Raw genomic sequence first — 20,792 nt, 5'->3', positions numbered from 1 at the left:
ATGGCACGCGTACGCATTCGCGTGTAACTAATTGGTCCATATTTGGGGACAATAGTCATACCGAAACAACAGCTCTGAAACACTGCTCTCAACGGGCGTCAACCGACACCAGTTTCCTTTCATTTTGATTACGTGCTCCAAGGAATCAAAATTGTATTTAGCCAATTAAGTCCTCAGAAAAATTAATGGCCGTGGAATTGTCTGGGAATTGTGCGTTTTAAATTGGTTTAAAATACACGGACGTGAAAAATTGAATTGTTTCGTCTCGTATTTTGAAATTATTCCACCGGAAGTTGCCATAGATTTACCATCATTTCCGGTTTTTGAAGGCGTCGTTATGTGAATTCTGTATCGCAGTTGTACATTTTATTGTCTCACTCCCAACTGGGGTAAGGACCAAAAAAGAAGGTACACACAGCCAGAAAAATATCAGTTTTCTGTTATCGATCCGTTATACGTGACCGTGACCCCCAAGTCACTTAATTTGTGTAACGTAACGGAACATGTAGTGACGTGAAAACGCACTTGATAACGTGTTCTCGAACGAATCCTGTGGCGTCAACAAACCTGGAAATCGACACGGGATGCGATTTCGCTGGAGAAGAGGGCGGCCAAGCTGCAGAAAATTACTGTGCTACGCGTGTATAGCTATATTTATTGTCATAGTTTATCAGATTATTAACGAGGAAGGGTCTCATTTCGAGAAAGAATGGAGTTGCGAAGAGCTTCGAGCGAAGGAACGCTTGATCGAACTTGTGAGTATATTTTTGTATTAATTTCAAGTGATAAGTATAGGTTTTAAATTAAATTTACACGGTTCGATTATCAACGATTGCTTGAAAGAATACTCAAGAAAGAGTATTTAATAATTAAGAACGAGATAAGTGCAGGCCCCGAGACCCGTGTTTTGATAAAAGAAAATTCCAAGAGATATTTGAAACGCGGAAGTACTGGCAGTATATGTTTAATAACTGAAATAAAACCCTGCTAAAACACGACGTTTTCTTGTCATTTTCATGTAGCACTTAATAAATTGAACTAATACAGCCATAAATTGCATCTGTTCAAAATATTTTAATCTAAGGCCCTTTGAAAAACCTAAATGATAAATTTCCATACCCTTTCGTATACCTAAACTTGTAAAATCCTTACCCTTTTATATACCTGAAGCCTGAAAAAGGTACACCTGTTGGGCGGAGCCTCTCCGTAAAGGCCATTATAGGGAGTACCCCCTGCCGGGGCACAAAACTCCCAGTTAAATACAATTAAGTTGTCAATAAAAGTTTTTTTTACTCATTACTCTAAGTGCAAAGATTTCAACAGTGGCACCACTGGAGGAAACCTTTGTCATGACTTGTGTGTCAGCAAAGAACTTGCTATCCAAGACTGCCTTGCACATAAGAACACAACGATTGTATTTTCTGGTACCTGGAAAAATAATGACATTGTGTTCAAGACAAAGAGAGAGCCGCATCATTTTGAAAAGTTGGAAGATCTGTTATACAGTGGACCCAGTGGTAAGTTTAAGCCTGGGGGAGGGGGAGGGGGGAGCAGACTCTATATGCAGGAATGGCGGAATTTCCGAAAAAATAAAGACTTACTAAGAGAAGGGTCTTTTAAGCCCCCCCCCCCCACTTCAAGTAACTAGTCAGCCCCCCCACTCGGAAAATTGCTCCGCCGTCCTTGATATGGCACTGATTATATGATTACACAATCTCGTTCCCACTGGTTAAGGGGAACGTGGACTCTGGGAACGAGATTGATGATTACACAGCATTATAGGAATGCAATGCACGCATAGGAAAGCCTTTTGTACAGGGCCGTAACTGGCAAGAGGAAAGACAAGGCACTTGCCTCATCTAGATTTTTACCCAAAATTAAAAACAATGCATGTTTAGTTGAGAAAATAATCCCCAGTTGAACATGATCGATTTTTTTTTTTTTAAATAAAAGAATACCTTATCATAAATGTAGAAAAAGTGTTTCAGAGCTTCTAGTTTTACAAATTTTCTGGAGGGCGTGCTTACAGAACCTGCTAGCAAGATCTTGTCTCATCTTGCCAACAATCTGGTTACGGCCCTGCCTTTGTAGCATCCTTATGTGTTAGGTAGTTTTATTTTCAACTAGATTAGCTCACCAATGCACAACCAAATTTTAAGAGCAATTTAAGTTTAAAAGATATGTTGGATAGTTAGTATGTATGAAAAAAGTGGGGATGCTCATTTCATTTCAGGGGTGTAAATTGCAGATAATTTTTGGCATCACTTGAATTGGCTAGAGGTGTCGAATGGTTAATGCGAGACTGATATGTTTTCTGCAAGCCCGAGACCTTTTTAGCCTTGCAAAAGTAATCGAGACTCCGAGAAGGCGTCAAAGAAAAATTTGAGGCAACGAGACCCCTGAAATTTGGTTAAAATTCTGTGAGACACGCATTTTTTGAAGGATCATTCACCACGCCTTTGGCTATTTGGCAGGAAACCCCAAGTGTTTTTACTACTTGTGCTGTCAAAATAAGTTAAACTTTAAGGGGTCAAATAAAGCTTGAGCCATACCCCGACTGGCTTTGCACAACTTTTATTGAATGAAATAACAGTCACACATCCAATAGCAGCCACCTCTGCACAATGACCAGAAAATTTTCATCCCAAATACATACTCTTTGTTACTCCATGATGTGGAGGGGGGCAGGGGTAGGAGCCCAGGAGAATAGCGGGCAGAAGAGGTTTAGGAGGCAGGGGAAGAGAGGGTGGGAAGTGGCATTTCCAAGGTGATAACATTTTATAATATGTTGCAATAGAACTGGCACAAAGAGGCAGGAACTACTAAGTAAAGGGGGGTACGAGGTGTACAAGGAACTGAAAAGCGGGAAGCTCAGACCCCCCTGTCCCCACCCACTATAATGAAACCCACCTACAACAGGCACCCCTCCATTACAACCACCAGTTAATTCTGCCTTTAAGTGGTAGCTGTAGATAGGTTCAATAATAATGATTATTGTAAATTACCGTATTTATTCGATTAAGCGCCCTGGGCGCTTATTAAATTTTTGGATCTTGAGGGTGGGCGCTTATTCGAGGTGGGCGCTTATTCGAGGCTGGGCGCTTATTAAATTTTCGCAATCTTCGGCAAATAGTTAGTTTAATTTTTGTAACAAAACAATAATTAATAACAAAACGTGAAGATGTACCGAAGCAGAATTTTACTGTTCATTGAAAGCTTCTGTAAAATACTAAGAAAACTCGGACACGGGGGGAGTCTTTAAAGTAGTACTTAGTCAATTTCAATATTCGATACTCCTCTTGTGCACTTCAGGGTTTTTATGGGGGAGGGGGTGGGCGCTTATTCGAGGCTGGGCGCTTATTAACTTTTCCTACCTTCAGGGTGGGCGCTTATTCGAGGTGGGCGCTTATTCGAGGTTGGGCGCTTAATCGAATAAATACGGTATGTGAATTCGATTTTAAAGCCAACGTTTTGTACTTAAACAGATGATGAACCTCTAGACCATGAAGACCACATTAACCAACTCTTCATTTCTCATGTGTCTGATCATGTAAAGAATGAACTCTCATTCTTTGGCCTAAACGACATTATGACAGAACAAAGGATTCTAGAACTTCTCTGGCAGCCGCATCCATTGGGAAAACTATCCTGGGAAGACATGTCAAGTTTGTGGCTCCTTATTCAACGAGATGAATTCATCAAGTTACAACTACTACAAGACATGAAACACATTCCAAGAGTATATGGCTTCTGTGGAAGATTCTATGCTGTTGAGAGAGTGGAGACTTTAGAGGAATTTTCATTTAGTCCATTTAAAAAGCCAATGGCTTGGAAAAAACGCTTAAAAACAGCTTTGGACTTTTTAGACCTTTCAGAAGAATTTTCTAACACAACGTTGGGAAAACTGCATCACTGTGATATCCAACCTGGTAATTTTGGTATCGCTAAAGATATGAGAGTTGTAGCCCTGGATATCGACACTGTGTTCCCCAACAAACAAATGGAGGATTATCTTGAACAGCCAACTTGCGAAAGCAACAAGCAGTGTGATTTCTTTGACTGTGTGTCTGCATGTAATATTACAGAACATCAGTGTTCAAGAAATCTTTTGACAAACAACCTTCAGGTAAGGCAAATTTAATGCTAAATAGTCACAAAACGGTGATAAGTGTTGGTCCGACATCTGCTCCTTGCCACGATGTCAACTTTATTCCCAATCCAAAAGTTGTCCAGTTGTTCAAAAAAGAAATAATTTTTTCATCTGACATTCTGGGACTTACTTTTTGGGGGAAGGGAGGGTGAAGCTTATTTTAGAGGGTCTTATATGGTATTTTTTGTTATGGCATTGTGTAGTTCCATAAATTATCCATACCTCCCCATGGAAGATATTTTTCTTAAGACCCCCTCCCCCAACCCCTCTGCAATTTCCAATTAAGCCTCATACGTTTACTTAAAGGTTAATAATAATAATAATAATAATATTTTTATTTAGCTCATATTCAAAACTTTCAGCCTTTGAGACCCCTCCCACCCCCAGGAATTTCCAATCCCTTCTGTGGAACCACAAATTGTTTTTTGATTGCAGGTTATTTGTCGGGATATTTTGTTGTCATACTGGGGTCAGCCTGGATTGCTACAGAGAGCACCAATTCATGCTCAAAACAAAATCTCACCTGTGTTATCAGAGTGCGCATCAGAAACACTGTTACCATGGAAACCAGGCAAAATGGAGAGGATTCACAGAAAGCTGAAGAGAATACTGTCTGAAGAATTAGTGTCAAACTAGTTGTTCTCAACCATTACTAATGTATTGTTTAATAAATTTTTATTGTATAGTTCCATAAAATAAATTATCCGTACCTCCCCCATAGAAGGGATTTTTCCTAAGATACCCTATCCCTCTGGAAATTCAAGCTTCGTACATTTCCTTAAAGGTTTTTGGCCTAGTATGGTCTTTTTTATAGAGAGCCTTTTTCAAGTATCACTGGGACATGTACTAATAATTTATTTTTTATATGTTTTTGCTACTGAAAATGGGTGTTATAAACAGCCATTTCAGTCAATTCACCCAGTAAAATCACAGGCTTTTTATTACCAGAGAATTGTAATATTGTCATTTATTGGGATAAAAAAATAAGTGGAAAATAAACACTAAACGCATAAGGTAGTTGTAGTGAAATTAACTCATTTATAGTTTAATAGTATACACATACACAAACAGTATACAGTATAGTATACACAAACGACACATATATAAAAGGAAAGTTTTGTATTTTGGTACTCCCATAAAAAAATGTTAAAAACATTTTGCATTCAACTTTTGTTTTTTATAGAAAATACTTAATTTCAGTATATATTTAACTGTTCATTAGAAATAAAAAATTTCCCAATAATGACGTGCTGGAAATTTGATTTCATTGACTTTTCTCTCAAACCCCAACAAGAGACCAATATCCAATTTGGATTATTTTTTTTTGTTTGTCTCATCAAAATAATGGGAATTGGAAGGTTTCTTTGCATAATTAAAACTTGATTGTTCCTTTCTCCATTGTCAAAAGGGTGGTTGACCAACCTGGCAAATTTTAGGCAACTTATCAAATTCATTTGCAAACAATTTTGTCAGGTGCCAGTTCATGAAACCAGATGCCAATCAACATAAACACGGTACAGTGTTATACTGTAAGTCTCTTTTTGAATATCAGACTCCTCAAATTAAGACTGGAAATTTGAAATAGGAAATGCAGTGAATTTTACAGTACCTGGTTATTATTACTGGGAGGAAAATGCTTGAGCAGTTTTCACTGCAAATAATTACACCACCCAATGAAACTCCTCACCTTACTGGTGAATAATATAAAGGTAATAACCCCTTGTTAATTAATTTTTGCAAACAAAATGAATTGAAATAATTTAGAGCCAGTTGCGTCAGGCAGCAAAATGTTGCTTTTAATGATGAAAAATACAGTTGAAAGCTAGGTAACTTCCTGACGATAAAAACATATTTAACATGCTGCAAATACAGAGCTTGATCAGTACACAGTATGCAACAGTGAACAATAATTCTAATAAATTGATATAAAAAGCCTATAAAAAGATTTTAATTTGTGAATGCCAAAACCCAAACTATTGTACACATAACAAAAAAGATGATTCTGTGATAAAAAAAGATCCAAAAATTGATAGGTCATTGAAAGTTTCAGATCTTTGCTACTCTCCCTTACTATTGGACAATGGTTGCTAAAAGAAGGCATAGACCAACCCATTCTTGTCCTCAGAGCCACTTGTCCCTCTTAACTGGCAGAGCCTGGGGCACAAGGAACAAGTGGCTTTGGGGACACATGATTTGATTGGCTAGATCTTCAACAAAAGAAATTTAAATTAGCAAATCAAATCAGCCGTTTTAAAATCCCTTTGTAAGGGATTTTACTAGGGTTGGCTAAATTTAAATTCTCTTTGTAAAAATTTAGTCAATCAAATCATGTGTCCCCAGAGCCACTTGTTCCTTGTGCCCCAGGTTTTGCCGGCTAAAAGGGATAAGTGGCTCTGGGGACAAGAATGGGACCAACCTTGCTCTTACTTGTACCAAACAATGGTACTGTACATATTTTTTCTCCAAAATCCTAACAGTAATCAATAAGGATTTCTAACTGTTCCCAGTGGACCACATGGGTGTGAACACCACTCGAATGTAACACCGTCTTCATAGCTCAATCACATCAGACTCGAGGGTACTTCGTATTAAACAGCAGAAAAATTTATGTCCAGTTGTATAAATAACGACACCAACTAGCCTCAGTGATCACTGAAAGTTGAAAACCTTTCCAAAAAAAGAACACTGCTTCAATCTTTGCATTGACTGTGCCGCTACTAAAATTGTTGTGCATTTTCAGAGTAAAAATGCACTTTCTTCCAGAGAGAAAGAAAAAATGATCTTCGAGTTCACTAAAATAGTCAAAATATTGTTCAAAAAGTCACCACCATTCCTGACTGGGTTATTGAATTTCTTTTGCCATAAGTTTGTTTATCACATTGTTCACATCAGCAGTCTTGTTGATTTTGACGTACGCACATTTCCTTACTGTAAGAACTGAGATCCATTCTGGAACAAGCTGTGACATGAATCTGATGTGTTCTTCAACTTGTACTGCAAGGATAATGACAAAGATCCAAAATAAGTATTTATATAATCCTTATTATTACCTTCAACCCTTGTGGGAGGCACGGTGGCCTAATGGTTAGTGTACCGGGCCCGGTTGTTCAAAGCACGATTAAGCTAATTCAGGATTAGCGTGAAATTTGATTTTAATTTTATATAATTTTGTTAAGGTTTTCTGTTAATATTTTCTGTCCCACAGTTTTGACATGGACCAATCTCAAACTTAACAAAATATTAGCTTTGGGAAACCCTTAAAAACAAGAGAAATTAAAATCTTGATATATATTCATCTTTTAATCCTGGGTTAGCGCTAATCGTCTTTCGAACAACCCAGCCCTGGAGTCCAGATCAACGGTCTGGGTTTGAGCCCTGGCCGGGGTCATTGCGTTGTGTTCTTGGACAAGACACTTTACTCTTACAGTGCCCCTCTCCACTTAAGTGCATAAGTGGGTATCAGCGAAATATTGCTGGGGGTAACCCCACAATGGACTAGCATCCCATCCAGAGGGAAGAAGAAATACTTCTAGTTGCTTCATGCTACAGAAACCAGGATAAGCTCTGGCCTGATGGGCCACTAGGCTCGAATGCAGACTACACAGAGATGCAGTGGCTTTATGGTTAGTGTTACACAGCCCAAGTGCTATGTAGTGATTCAAAGTCAAATTTAACGTCAAAAACTCAGAGCTTTTAATACATGATACGATCCAGGTTTCAATATTACACTCTAACAATCCAGGTTCAGTTCAGGCATACCAACTATAGTTCAGGTTTTCTACAAATGCAAATATGAACTAGTAAACATAGGAAACGAATCGAAGTACATGTAGGTACATTTTGCAAATACAGTAATATGACTCTTACCGACTGTTTTGTTAGGTCCAAAATGCTCAACAAGGTAAAGAAATTAAAACAACATGGCGAATCCAAGCGAGAACAACGCACATGGTTGGTCACGTGATGCAAATTCGTGACGTAATATAGGTCCACACAACGTGCACGCAATGTTAGCTACAGTTAGTGTGTTAGACTGGGTTGAAACAGCGCCGGGGGTGTTGATTTTGATGTGTTCTCTCACAGTGCCTCTTTCCACCCAGGATTATAAATGGGTACCTGCAGTGATCCGGAAGAAAAACCAAGACTAGCATCCCATGATGGAGCAAAGCAATAATATCATCTCCTTGCTGCTTCATGCCATGAAAACTAAGATTTATGAAAGAAATAAAGCTTACCCGAAGATAGGGAGGCCTTGTAGCTCTCCGAGAGTTTCACTGTCGCATCCTCCAGAGGAATAGCTGCTTTGCGTTCAGCAGAAAAGTAACTACAGAAAGTTAAGGATGTGTGTACATTGATTCATCTTCAAGAAAATAATGCCAACAGACTATCTAGAGAGAAACTAAACAAGAACAACTATACAGATCACCTCTGGCACTTGGCTAAACTCCAAACTCTTTTCCTAATCACAGACAAAATAAAACAAGGTCCTTTAAACACATTTTTACACTGATTATACAAAAGCAAGATAAACATTTAATTTGTCTTTTGAAAAGAATCTTGATATTGAATGTTAAATGTCATGTGTTACTCGAAAATAAATTTTATAAAAAGGATACGCCTTGAGTATTCTGCACAGGTCAGGAAGACGTTCCTTCATGGCAAGCTTCTTGTCGACTAAGGGATCTCTCGTCATGCTTTCCTCTATTTTCTTTGCTTCTTTCTGGCGAATCTAAACATCAACAAAGCTATACATCAATAACATGAATGAATTCAGGGAAGAAGCTTAGAAAAAAACTAAGCGGGCCCATAATTTAACAGGCTCAGCTGGCTTTTCTGGCCCGTGTACCTTCAAATCACCCCAAGTCTTTCAGTTGGTGAAATAAGCCAGTAGCTGGCTTTTAGCTTAATCCCTGTGCATTATTTTATTAAAGAATCTATTTTGTTAATAATTACAAAAAGGCATGGCCGCAATGATGGGAATTGCTGTTACCTTGTTCAGCAGATCTTGTGAAATTCCCTTTAAGGCTGTTTTATGCTTCAGGTTGTTCTTATTTCGTGCATTTTCAATCAACTTTGTCGCATCTTTCTTTTCTGACATGTTGTCCTTGCTTGTTGTTCTTTGCTCTTTTTCTGCTTGTTCCTTTGTAGCAACTGTTCTTAGTGCTTTCTCAACCTACAGTTTTCAACAAAGAGAACATATCAATCTTTAGAGAATTTAGAAAGAACAAGTAAACTACAAAGTCCCAAATGCGTATAGTCAACTCTCTCTTAACAGACACCTCTATAAGACAGCCACCTCCATAAGATGGACACTTAGAGTTGGTCCTGTCCCTGCCGTTTTTCAGTCATTTTACTGTGAATAAACTCCCTATAAGACGGACACTTCTCTAAGACGGACAGTTGTAGCCAGTCCCGACAGTGTCCGTTTTAGAGTGAGTTGACTGTACTTGGAAGTCTTCTCTCCATCTACACTATACACAGTACATACCCGTGGGGCCATCATGTCCCGTGCTTTTTCCAACACATCATGTGCACTGCTGTAAGTCTTCACCACTGGAGGCTGAGGCAGATCAGCTTCATCTATGTCTGGGACGTTGTCAAGATGAAACTTTGGATGCCAGCGCATGATCTTGTCATCATCAACTGACACGGGTGGATTAAGGTCGGAGAGGAAGTCCTGGCAAAAAGAAAAGCAAGTTAAAATACCATAATGGTTAGAACAAGCCTAGTTCTAATTTCTGAAATAAAACCAATGACAATTTAACAATAGAAAAAAAAAAAACAACAAATTACTATATTTAGAGAGGAAGCCACATCAGGTCAAGTAGCCGGTCCTCTATCCAGATCAAATTGGAATATGGAAATGTGTTTTTAGGAGGGAGAAAAACCAAAAAACTCAAAGAAAAACCCTTGGTGAAAAGACGAGAATCAACAAAAAATTCAACCCACATATGGGACCTGGCTGGAATTGAACCTGTGCCACATTGATGGGAGGGAAGCGCTCTCACTACTGTGCCATTGCTGCTTCCCAACAGTGGCTCAGAAATACTAAAATAGGAGCATTGACGTAGTGGTTTTTTGGCTGTTACCACAAAGTGCAAATTGCCAATACCGGTACTGTAAGAAAATAATCAGCAAAAAACTATTAATTTGTCGAGCTTCTAGGCTACATGCCCTTCAAGGCTTCCTTCACAAGATCCAAATTAGAATTTGTGTCCTTATCTTAATAAGGCCAGTTTGAAAAAAAAAAAAGGTATCTTGAGATACATAAAAAATTTGTTTCAAAGGGTTATTTTTATAATCAAACATAATAAATTTGCATTGTCCCAGTGGTTTGTAGAAAATTGATCAAACTCTAATAGAAAGATATTTAAAGCAAAAACAAAAAAAAAGTTGCACTACTTTACCTGATGGTGTTTCTTGGTTATTTTCAGCAGATTGTTCTGAAAGGTATCTTTCCTTGCTAGAAGCTCAGTTGCAGTTAGTGTTAATTTACTGCAAGATTCCTCTGTTTTTCCAAACTCTACATTCAACTCAAATGATGATGACTTTCCAACACACTTGTCTTGACGGAATTCAAGAGCTGATGGATACACAGTTTTCATTTGTGCCAGATGCCTTTTCTCAAACCGCCTACAAAAAATATATCAGTGATTATTATTTAGCAAATTAATATCAATATGGGCCGGCGCCCGACGCTTAAAATTAATTTAAAGTGGATGCAACATAACTGTGTGCTCAACAGCACAGTGGTTTCTGGTACTTCTGGCTTAAGGACGTTTGCGCTAATTGTTTATGCGCATCCTTACTGCGCACGTAATTCATGTCGCAACGTCACGCACAAGCGCGCGCGCTGAGAAACTTTCCAAACACGTATAGGGTTGGTAGCCGTTGCGTTAACTTTGCTTGCAGTTTCCTCTCCTAAACGGTCGGTGACCCCCACTTTTTTCGGGATATACCACCTTTACCGATAAATCTCTACTGATCGACAAAAAATGAGCGAATTTCCAATGTTGGATCTTTGTTATTTTTTCATTTTCTCCCCTAGACCCACTAAAATAAATTCAGGCAAAGAAAGTTAGCCTACATCAATTAATTTAAAATATTTTGTCGCCCGAAGCCGCTGAGGTCATATCGAGTGACGAAGTAAAATTTATCCAAATACGCGCCCTCTTTCGCTTATCGTATCTCAGAAATGAAGTCGGTGACCCCCAATTTTTTTTACATTTCTGATAATAGTAGCTAATAAACTAGCTCTGGTGAAATTTTAAGAAAAATTGCAATGTTGGAAGATTTTTGCGCGAACGTCCTTAAACAATACCGTCGGCGTACAGCCTTATGCTCCTACTGGCGTGACAAGACATGTTGATTGCATCTATTAGATGCAATCAACCCATTTAGAACATGTTCTAAATGGGTATGAAACATGGCATGATTGGTCTTCAAACATTTGAAGTTAAGCAGACCATAACATGAACTTTTACACTCAAAATGCTCAGCATAAACACTGAGTATGGTCGAAACAAAATGCATATCAACACAGATTAGGATCAATTTTTCAGAATAAGTCTCTATATCCAATCTTTTCGCCACTTCGAAACTGGAATGTGTCGAAAGTTGCTGTTACGCCTCCCAGTGATGCAATGTATGTCAATAATAAGGAAAAAGGACAGTGATCAATCTACAAATTTAGGTCAATGAGTCCTGGGACTCGTAAAGCCTTTAACCTGTGAGTCCCAAACCTTTTCAGTGAGTCCAGTACTAATATTGGTGAGTCTTCACCCAAAAGAGAAATTGTGCTGCCGGTAACCTTTAAGGTACTTACTTTCTTGACATCTGTTGTACAGCATCCCTGAGTTTTGGAAATGTGCACTTCTCTTTTCGCTGCCCCAGCAAATTCAACACTGTGTCAGTGCAGCGGAACATCTCAGCCAAAGTCTTGTACTTATAGGGGAGGGGTAAGGTTGCAGGTGATGCCTCTGATGGGGTGGGCTGAGCCAGGGCATGGAATCGTGCATAGGCTGGAATCTCCTTCATGCTGGAAGCAGCAATAAAAACTTTTAGTCTCACTTATATAATGAACTATTGGTGTATTTTAATAAACCCCTTCAGGTGGCTGCTATATTGGAGAATGAACAGTTGGCCAAGAACGAAGCTTCAAATGCAACTGTGAAACTTTGAGGACAATCTTTCAGCCACGGCATTATCCTTCCAAAAATTATACCAGCAAGCCAGAAAGGGTTTATCAATTTTACAACCCTCCGATTAATTTTTACAAGTGTTATTGTCAGTAGGAAAAACCTATAGTGATAATCACAGCATAACTCTGTTTAAAAATAATGCAAGTTGATTGGTTTACATATTTTTTAACACTGTGATTCGATTAAAAAGTTAGAACTGAAAGGAGACTTTGTCCATTTGTTTTGTACTTGTCTAAATAATCGGGCAACGGATATCAAATCAGACGGGGTATATTGTCTGATACCCATTGTCTTATTTTGTACCATGTGTTGCGTTTTGTCCAATGAGGGTGCATGGAAATTAATCAGTGGGTTATAATTACCCGTATCATACACTGAAACCATCCTGTAAAACCCACCTGATCCACCCCTGTTCCCCAATACAATATCTTCTAGTTGATGATTTTCCTAATTCTCCTCAACCTGTCTACTTGTTGATATATTAATCATGTGTGGAGAAATAAAAAGTTGGTCAGTCTTAGTACGGTAATAAAAAGAAAAATAACAAGAACAATAAATTGCCGTCTGTATTTTCACATACCTCTCTGATCCTTTATCTGTACTTTTCTTGGGTGATGCGATTTGATGAAGTCTTGGTCTGTTATCCTCAGTTGAAGATGGTGAGGGTTTGGAAGCACTTTTCTCCAGTGATCTCATGCTCTTGATCAGTTTTCTAGCCTTGGCTAGATCTTCTTGTGCTTTGCTGGCATTAACACCAACTGCATCAGCTTTGGAGTTACTGACTGAATGAATATGAAACAGCAAAAATAAATAAAAATACAGGAAAATGTAGGACATTTGAACCAAGCTGAGATTTTCTGTTCAAACTCCCCCACTACCGTGCATTCATGAATGTCCAAACTAGACACTGATTAAACCTATGTTAACCAGAGGGGGACACGGGGGGACCCTGAACACCGCATCACCGCAAAAAAATTTGATGAAACACCGTCACCGCGATATAATCAAGTTACTTATCAATAAAATACGTATTAGGATTGGGTTAAAGATTAAACAGACAATATTTAACGAAGATAACAGAGATAAATGTAGTTTAGCCTGCGAACAGGCTCCCGAGTGGGGTTCCGCGAGCGAAGCGAGTGGGGGTAACGAGAGCGAAGCGAGCGGAAAAGGCTAAATGTAGTTATGCAAGTGTTAGACAAGAAACCGTTATACCGCTAATAATTTCGTTTCTCCGAACACCGTAGATTAAAAAACACAAACATCGCACACCGTAGGGTTTGAGACCACCGCAACACCGCAAGATTTAATTTTATTCACCGCAACACCGCATAAAAAAATGAGCAACACCGCAAACCCCCATGTCCCCCTCTAACCATAATAGTCATTAAGTCCTCTAAAATGATTAAGTCTCCTGTTGAGTTTCATACCCAAGCTCCCACCTCCACTTATTTTTACCATGGTGGGGGGAGGACAGGGGGTTGTGAACCTTCCACTTCCTGTACCCTTTACTGCTGCTTCCTGTACCTTATTCTCCCTCTTCTCGCCCCTTTCTGTTGTGGTTTATTTCTCTTTGCCCCACTTCTTTTGCAAAATATAATGAAATGCTGCAAAAATTTCCAATTATGCCACCTTGGTAATCCTGCTTCCTGCTCTCTCTTCTCTGGCCTCCCACCCCTTTTCTCCCGGGTTCCAGCCCCTTTCTGTCTCCCTCCACTACCCCGGGAAAATTGTTATTATTAAACATACATCACATTAACATAATTTACATGTAAGTTATTGGAGAACCACGAGAGTCAAGAGTCACTTTATTCATAATGTTACCTGAACCACTGTCCTTTGAGGCAGTGATCTTCTTATCTTCTTTGCTTCTACCTTTCTGACTCAAATTTACAGCCGCTCTCCCTCGGCTAAGAACCATTTTGGCCTGTTCTGCTATCCAGGGGTTCGCTTTGACACCGCCACCAATTCTTCTTACGACGGGAGGTGTTTTGGAGGGGGAAGATGATATTTCTTTCTCTGCTGGGACGGCAGCTTCACAAGGAGTTTGGTCACCCAGCGATTTTTCCTTTGAAAGGGAAGAAACAACTTGCTCGGTAGCATTGATAATCTTTGAATTCTCACTTCCTTTCGATTGCTTTGCTGATTTTGAAGATCTCGCTGTTTGTCGCCGGCTTTTTGGCTTGGATTTCATTTCGCCCTTGCTTCCTTGCACCTGCGAAGATTTAACAGAGCTTGTCTCCCTGGGGATCGTTTCTTCCATTTGCGTCGAGGACGCCATCTTGCGTTTTCTCTGCGCGTCGGTCAATTTCCCGATTAATGCTTCTGCAAAAGCGTTGTCATCAAACAGTGATGTGGTTTCGCTGGCAACCTTACTACCAAGTTTACTCGAAGACTGGACGCTTTCTTCATTCAAGGATTCCTTCGCGTTGCTTTTAGCAGCTTTGGTAGCTCGTGTAATCTTCGACTGAGAAGACGCTACCTGTCTCTTCGATCGTGTACTACGCCTCACGGCAACGTCGCTTTCAATTTCAGTCACATCAACTTTTCTACGCTTTGCGGGATGGATGCCTTCGAGACCCTTCCTTCTTGTGGTAAAATACTGACCTAAAGTTGCCTGTTCCATAGCCGCCATTGACGACATCTTGCCGGTTCTTTGTGCTCGTTGTGTGAACTGATTTTGGCGCGAAAATGTACATGTGATGTTTACAACCTATTGCGCATGTCAGGCATTTAAAAACATTGCGGGCTCAGTCACGTGATAACTAATGCGTGACATTTTGCCACTTCGTGACATATTTATGTGGATTGTTTTGGTTTTGGCACGAAATTGAAAGATCATTGTTTATGCGAAGATTGTATTAGCTTTCATTGCTAGAAGTGTTAGATCGAGTCAGCAAAAGTTTAATTTTATCATTTTTAGCGTCACTTTTAGAAACTTTTATTCATGCTCACTGGGAGGCCATTCGTGCCATATTTGGAGAATGTGACAATAGGGGGCTGGACATTCTGAGGGGCCGGGAGGAGTGATGATTGATGCTTTTCTGTTTGTGTGACGTGAGTTCCTTGTTGGCTTGTAGAGGAAAACATTCTTGTACTTCTCACTGGAAAGAGTTGTCAGATTTAGATTGCCGCTAAACTGCTAACTTGTTGTCCATTTCTGCCAGCCCTGGAACTCACAAGTCGTTTTATGTGTTGAGGAATTCAGATTCGTAAATCACATTCTTGTCGATTCGAGTCAAGGAACTTTCTAAACTATAAAAGGAAGACGAAACCATGGGTAACACAGAATGGGCAATGTGGGCAAACGAACAAGGAGTTATCACTAGCGTCGGTAAGTAATCTTAAGTTATTGTATTTTACATATTTTAGCTATTAAACCTAAGCTCAATACAACACATCTAAGTTGAATTTCTGTGTGCCATGGACGACTCACAACAGCGGAAAAGCTTCTGTCAAACCGACCTCCTTCAAAAGTGATTTCATTTTCAAGTTCTTTTCGATTTTAAGTCAAGTCATTCCGGTGTCTAGCAACACATCTCTATTTTAACCATTCAATATCAACCCTCTTGAAGCAGCGTTGCTGTAGATTGCGTGCAACCTTCTCGCCTGAGTGAACTTCCATGTACTTTCTAACTGTTCCTGCTTTGATCAGTAAAATTGTGGTAGCTACTATTATCTATTGCTGATTTTGTATTTTATTTTAACTTTTCAGTGTTATTGTTGGGAGGCATTCTTGGAACCGCAGCACAGTTCAAAAAATGGCATTTTGCACTCTACACCTTGTATCTTTTATTACTTGTATTATTTTGAAGGCAAATATTATGAGGGTATGCTAATTTGCATTCTGACGTAAATCCGGCGACTATTCACGTCGAAGTGCAACATAATTTACGTATTTAATAACTCTTACACTGGAAGTCGTTTTATGTCACAAGAATTATATTAAAAAAAACAGCTTACCTTATTTTATCCCTTTTCATCTGGGATACTTCTTAATAATTTTTATTTATTAAATTGTGTTGATAATTAACTCTTAGTTTTTCAATAAATATTTATTAATCACAGTTCCTGACTTAGTGAGCTTGCTAGTTATAAAAATTTAAATAAGTCTTCAAAACTGACCTTAAAAGCTATGAATAAAACTCAATGAAAATTCAAAGAAAGTTATAAAAAGTAATTTTAAATATTTTGTGAGTATACAAAAAGGCAACATTCGTCAATTCATTTGTTGTTTACATACAAACATTGTACTTTTCATTGTGTTGCATTAATTGTGTGAATTTAAAAAACATAAATATATAATTTGGCTTTGGATTTTTAGATGATTATTTGTGTAAAATAAGTTGTAAGTTGTTAGACTTCTTTAACTGTTGGTTAGAATTTTAGGATTCCTTGTGTTGTTGATTGAATATCCAAGAGGAAAGAGAGAAAAGGGCAAAAAGACATTAGAGAGATGGTAAGATCTGCAATATAATTATGAATCAGCACTAATATAAATAGTCATGATAACGATTACATGTGCTGTGCATGCAGGTTGTCATGTCCTTTTTCTTGTTTCTTAAGAAAGAGGTCTAACATTCTATGAGGGGGTAAGATATTAGTTGTGTTTTATCTCTAAATAATAATTATAAGGGCACAGTTTCATGTCATGGCTGTCATTTATAGCTTTGTAAGCAGGGTCTCAATTACCCATGGCCAAAATTGTGGGGGAAATAAACTTGTACTTGTAACAGAAAGCATTACAACAAAGATTACAACAAAAAAGTCCCAAAAATCATATTGGTTTTTAATGCACTTTTTCAGGGAATATCCATATCAACTACCAATTACCATACCAACTGAGGGTATAATTATGAAATCCTGATGGAGAGGGGGTTTCAAAACCTTAACCTTTTCTAACTGGAACGTAAACTTTGAGCAGATTGGGGGGGGGTCCAATCAAAATAAAACCCTTTTTTGGTAGAATGGTGTGTGCATTTTCTGATAACACACAATACTGGCTCTGGTTAATTCATCAGTTGGAATTAATTTGTACTGTACTGTACCAGTTACGTTTTTCACCACTGTCAATCATCTAAGTGGACCTCTCGTTTGTCAAAAGGTCACTTTACCCCTACTTCCTTTTCCTGGGGGGGGGGGGGGGGGGGCACTGTGTCAGTAAAAGCCTCTTGCCTAAGAAGGAAACATGCATTGGGAGACACCGTGGCCTAATGGATAAAAAATATGTTGGATTGAGCAGCTGGCCCATCCTGGTTTAAATGCTGGCCAGGATCATTTTTCTTGGACATCCGCACTGTTGCTTTGACAGTGTGTTTTTCTACCCAAGTATTCTGTCCAAAATAGTAGTGATAATTGTACAGTTTCTTTGGGTGATGGAAACCAGAGCTTAATGCTAGCCTGAAAATTATGCTCTTCAGCTTCAGAAAAGCAAAATTTCACCACAGGTAGGGCTCTAAACTTTAACTTGTACCACTTGATCCAAAACGTAACAACATTTAAATTAGGTCCCTGTGTCCGATCCCCCAAATGAGCTTGGTACTTGTATAAATTCAAAGTAGATTAACATGGTAATATTTTATATTCTCAGGAATCAGAAACCTTTTACGCAGTTTGTCAAGTGCTTTGGAGTCCTTGGAAGGAATTATTGGTTTCGTTTTGTGTTTTATATTCTGTAAGTATCAATTGAAAATACATATTAAAATAAATGTGAATGTGTTGAATATGAAACACTATACTGTCCTATAGTACTGTGTTCATCTTGACTCCATTATACATACATGTGCCAGTAGATGATTTCTGATCAAATTCATCTGAGGGTTTGCCTCCTACACAAACATTCTTTTGGCTCGTAACACAGAGCTGGGAAGGAAAGATTGTGTGACGAGCCTAAAGAATGTCTGCGCATGAGGCTAACTGAGGGTTGATCTAAACAATTTGCACCCATGCCAGTCAGCTCATATCATGCAATACATACTAGTTATACAACGCTTTCGAGTGGTATACTATGGAATATCCCACGAGTCACTTGTATTTTCTCGGTATACACACGAGCCTTTAGGCGTGTGTGTATACCAAGAAAATACAGTGACAAGTGGGATATTCCATAGTATACCACGAGAAAGTGTTGTGTAACTATTTTATACCATGCCATGGAAAATGCGCTTAATAAATTTCGTCGAGAATACAACGCAGCGCACGATGGGAAGGTTGGGTTGAATACCGTCGAATATACAACGGCTTTCCTGTATTCTGATTGGCTGTATTTTCTATGGCATGGTATAAATTCTGAAATATAATTCATCTTGAATCTTGCAGTGCTTCTGTGCCTTCTTTCTTCTTTTTATCAACAATCCTTGGAGGAGCAAGTCTGTTGTTCACGAGTTTGATTTATCTGCGAGCTGCAATATCAGGAGAGACATGGAAACCGTGCATAGCTGATGACCCTGGAAAGCCTGACCCTGGAAAGCCTGCAAGTGATCCACCTAAGCAGCCCCCTCCTCGAGGGCCACGCTCAAGGAGCCTCGATAATTTGGCTGTCGAAGCTGAGGAACAAAATCCCAGTAGAGTTTAATAATAATAAAATGAACTAAGGATTTAAATAAGATGTTTATGATAGTTGTGCACATAAACAATAATTATTATAGTTTACCATAAAATAATGTCCAAAAACTAAATATATCTTAAATTAGACATTTCAGTGTGTAGTATCGCTCCATATTTTTATGAGTGAAAATACAAATGATACGGATACTACACACTAAAATGTCTAATAAGAGATTTATTATCCAACATTTTCTTTCCCCAAAATGCTGATTACTCACTTTGTGCCTTATGTGTACTCTACGAAGCAGAGTTGGATAATAAAAAGCGTTACTTGGTGTTTATTCATGGTATTTAAGTTTTGATTGAATCCATCTTTTTGTTAGGCTTCTTTTAGAGTTGAAGGATATTTATTGGTAGTGATAGCTTAGTATTCAAGGGGCATTTGTGTCACGGCAAAGCTTGGGCTTAATTTTACATCTAAGGAGTTTTAAGCTGCAAATGGCCAGCTAAATAATAAGGTTAACACTATTTTCAGGCGAGTGTCCGAAGCCCGGTCTTGTCCATCTTACAGGATCAATGTAAGACGTAAAAGACCCTTTGGGAGGCTTTTGTTAATGACATGTGAACTCTGTCTGCTTAATCAACAGTAAATTTAATGTGTTTTTCGCTTCAGTCAACCATCTCAAAGTTTTCATCAACCAGTTCAAATGGTCATGTATGTGGGTTACGATTGGTAAATTTCTATCCATTTTGTGTGATTCTTTTGATTGTCTTTGTAGTTATGATTGACAACAGGGAAAAATGCAATCGTTCATTAGGTTTTGAACTTCAGAGTTTTGTGTGTTAGGGAAAGGTGCAGTAAGTCAAAGTGTAGTAAAAGGTGGTTAAAAGATTTTGAGGGAAGAGGTTTAAAGTAAAAACTTGATATAGAAAAAATGCCCTCGAACGTGGTTAGGTTTTAGTTGTCTGTAGTATCCAGTGAGCTGATTTTTTCTCAAGGAATTAATTTTAGGCTCCTCAGTGTGGTTTGTAGTGGACTGAATTTACCGGTATGTTGCTAAGCAGTATACAAATTGTTGTTTGATCAGAATTGTTAAAAATCCAAGAGAATGAGGAGAGAAGTTGTAAATACTTGATAAACAAGTCAAATGTTAGTTTTCTACACTAATTGTTTAATGATAATATTTTAGTTACAGCTGTAATTTGCTCTTTGTACACCAGAAGTAATATTTCATTGCTACATAAATAAACTTAATGCTACTGCATGTAATTTTGATAGCATACCTGAGGATTTTTTCAGACCAAAAAGTTAAAAGTCGCCTCCTTATTTTGCAATAAAATTTGTATCTATAAAAATTCGGATTGGTTCTCTGTACACCTATTTGTCATGTTGGTGGGATGGGTGTCCAATTGCAACTGAATGCGTACATTTCTATATTAAATCTTTACAGATTTTTCCTTAACATCCTCGGAGAGCATAACTCTCGGAGCAAAATTCCCCACTTCTACCCTTGGCCACTAGATGGTAAGAATTTTAACGCTTACTCTCGGAAATTCTTGAAATGAAAGCGGGAAAAATAATTGTCACCCGTGACAGAATTAACATGATAATAAGACAGGCTGCATAAATCATGCTCTCAAGGCTCTGAAGTCCACGATCCCCAAGCGGTCGGGAAAATCGTTAAAACGGGAACCAACACCTCCGCACATTACAAGTCTTTAGCCACGGAAAAGTTCAAGCCAAATATCACCATAACCACCTTCAAATCAGCCCTAAAGTCTAGTTCAAAATATCTTGATTATGCAATTAAAAGAATATTACTAAGCTTTCCAAGGCTGTCGACCCAAAATACAATTGTGTCATATCGTTCATGCTTTTCACTTGGTCGACGTTA

General features: G+C 38.5%; 3 protein-coding genes across 3 annotated transcripts; 2 read left to right on the top strand and 1 right to left on the bottom strand.

Moving 5' to 3' along the window:
- Window positions 1-57: 57 nt before the first annotated feature.
- On the top strand, window positions 58-4,913 carry LOC144649188 (divergent protein kinase domain 1C-like). Its single transcript, XM_078508646.1, has 4 exons — window positions 58-755; window positions 1,307-1,517; window positions 3,486-4,126; window positions 4,586-4,913. The coding sequence occupies exons 1-4, from the start codon at window positions 585-587 to the stop codon at window positions 4,784-4,786; spliced, it is 1,224 nt and encodes a 407-aa protein (XP_078364772.1). The 5' UTR covers window positions 58-584; the 3' UTR covers window positions 4,787-4,913.
- Window positions 4,914-6,924: 2,011 nt separating this feature from the next.
- On the bottom strand, window positions 6,925-15,146 carry LOC144651206 (DNA replication factor Cdt1-like). Its single transcript, XM_078511114.1, has 9 exons — window positions 14,176-15,146; window positions 12,932-13,133; window positions 11,976-12,188; window positions 10,558-10,783; window positions 9,639-9,827; window positions 9,141-9,323; window positions 8,767-8,879; window positions 8,386-8,474; window positions 6,925-7,144 (listed from the first exon to the last, which is right to left on the bottom strand). The coding sequence occupies exons 1-9, from the start codon at window positions 14,993-14,995 to the stop codon at window positions 6,993-6,995; spliced, it is 2,187 nt and encodes a 728-aa protein (XP_078367240.1). The 5' UTR covers window positions 14,996-15,146; the 3' UTR covers window positions 6,925-6,992.
- Window positions 15,147-15,194: 48 nt separating this feature from the next.
- Window positions 15,195-20,253, top strand: LOC144651325 (cytochrome b-245 light chain-like). Its single transcript, XM_078511273.1, has 5 exons — window positions 15,195-15,685; window positions 16,067-16,136; window positions 16,733-16,810; window positions 17,942-18,025; window positions 18,670-20,253. The coding sequence occupies exons 1-5, from the start codon at window positions 15,628-15,630 to the stop codon at window positions 18,923-18,925; spliced, it is 546 nt and encodes a 181-aa protein (XP_078367399.1). The 5' UTR covers window positions 15,195-15,627; the 3' UTR covers window positions 18,926-20,253.
- Window positions 20,254-20,792: the final 539 nt, after the last annotated feature.

Source organism: Oculina patagonica, chromosome 4 (genome assembly GCF_052425735.1).
Source record: "Oculina patagonica isolate OP01 chromosome 4, crgOcupat, whole genome shotgun sequence".
Classification (NCBI taxonomy): Eukaryota; Metazoa; Cnidaria; class Anthozoa; order Scleractinia; family Oculinidae; genus Oculina; species Oculina patagonica.
This window is presented reverse-complemented; position numbering and strand designations above follow the sequence as displayed.

Excerpts from the sequence above, each read along its gene's own strand:
- LOC144649188 (XM_078508646.1), top strand. The coding sequence starts at position 585 with ATGCGATTTCGCTGGAGAAGAGGGCGGCCAAGCTGCAGAAAATTACTG. Across the intron at positions 756-1,306 it reads AGGAACGCTTGATCGAACTT|TGCAAAGATTTCAACAGTGG; the intron begins GTGAGTATATTT and ends CATTACTCTAAG. Across the intron at positions 4,127-4,585 it reads TTTTGACAAACAACCTTCAG|GTTATTTGTCGGGATATTTT; the intron begins GTAAGGCAAATT and ends TTTTGATTGCAG.
- LOC144651206 (XM_078511114.1), bottom strand. The coding sequence starts at position 14,995 with ATGTCGTCAATGGCGGCTATGGAACAGGCAACTTTAGGTCAGTATTTT. Across the intron at positions 13,134-14,175 it reads CTCAAAGGACAGTGGTTCAG|TCAGTAACTCCAAAGCTGAT; the intron begins GTAACATTATGA and ends ATATTCATTCAG. Across the intron at positions 9,828-10,557 it reads TAACCAAGAAACACCATCAG|GACTTCCTCTCCGACCTTAA; the intron begins GTAAAGTAGTGC and ends TCTTTTTGCCAG.
- LOC144651325 (XM_078511273.1), top strand. The coding sequence starts at position 15,628 with ATGGGTAACACAGAATGGGCAATGTGGGCAAACGAACAAGGAGTTATC. Across the intron at positions 15,686-16,066 it reads AGGAGTTATCACTAGCGTCG|TGTTATTGTTGGGAGGCATT; the intron begins GTAAGTAATCTT and ends TTAACTTTTCAG. Across the intron at positions 16,137-16,732 it reads CATTTTGCACTCTACACCTT|AATTTTAGGATTCCTTGTGT; the intron begins GTATCTTTTATT and ends ACTGTTGGTTAG.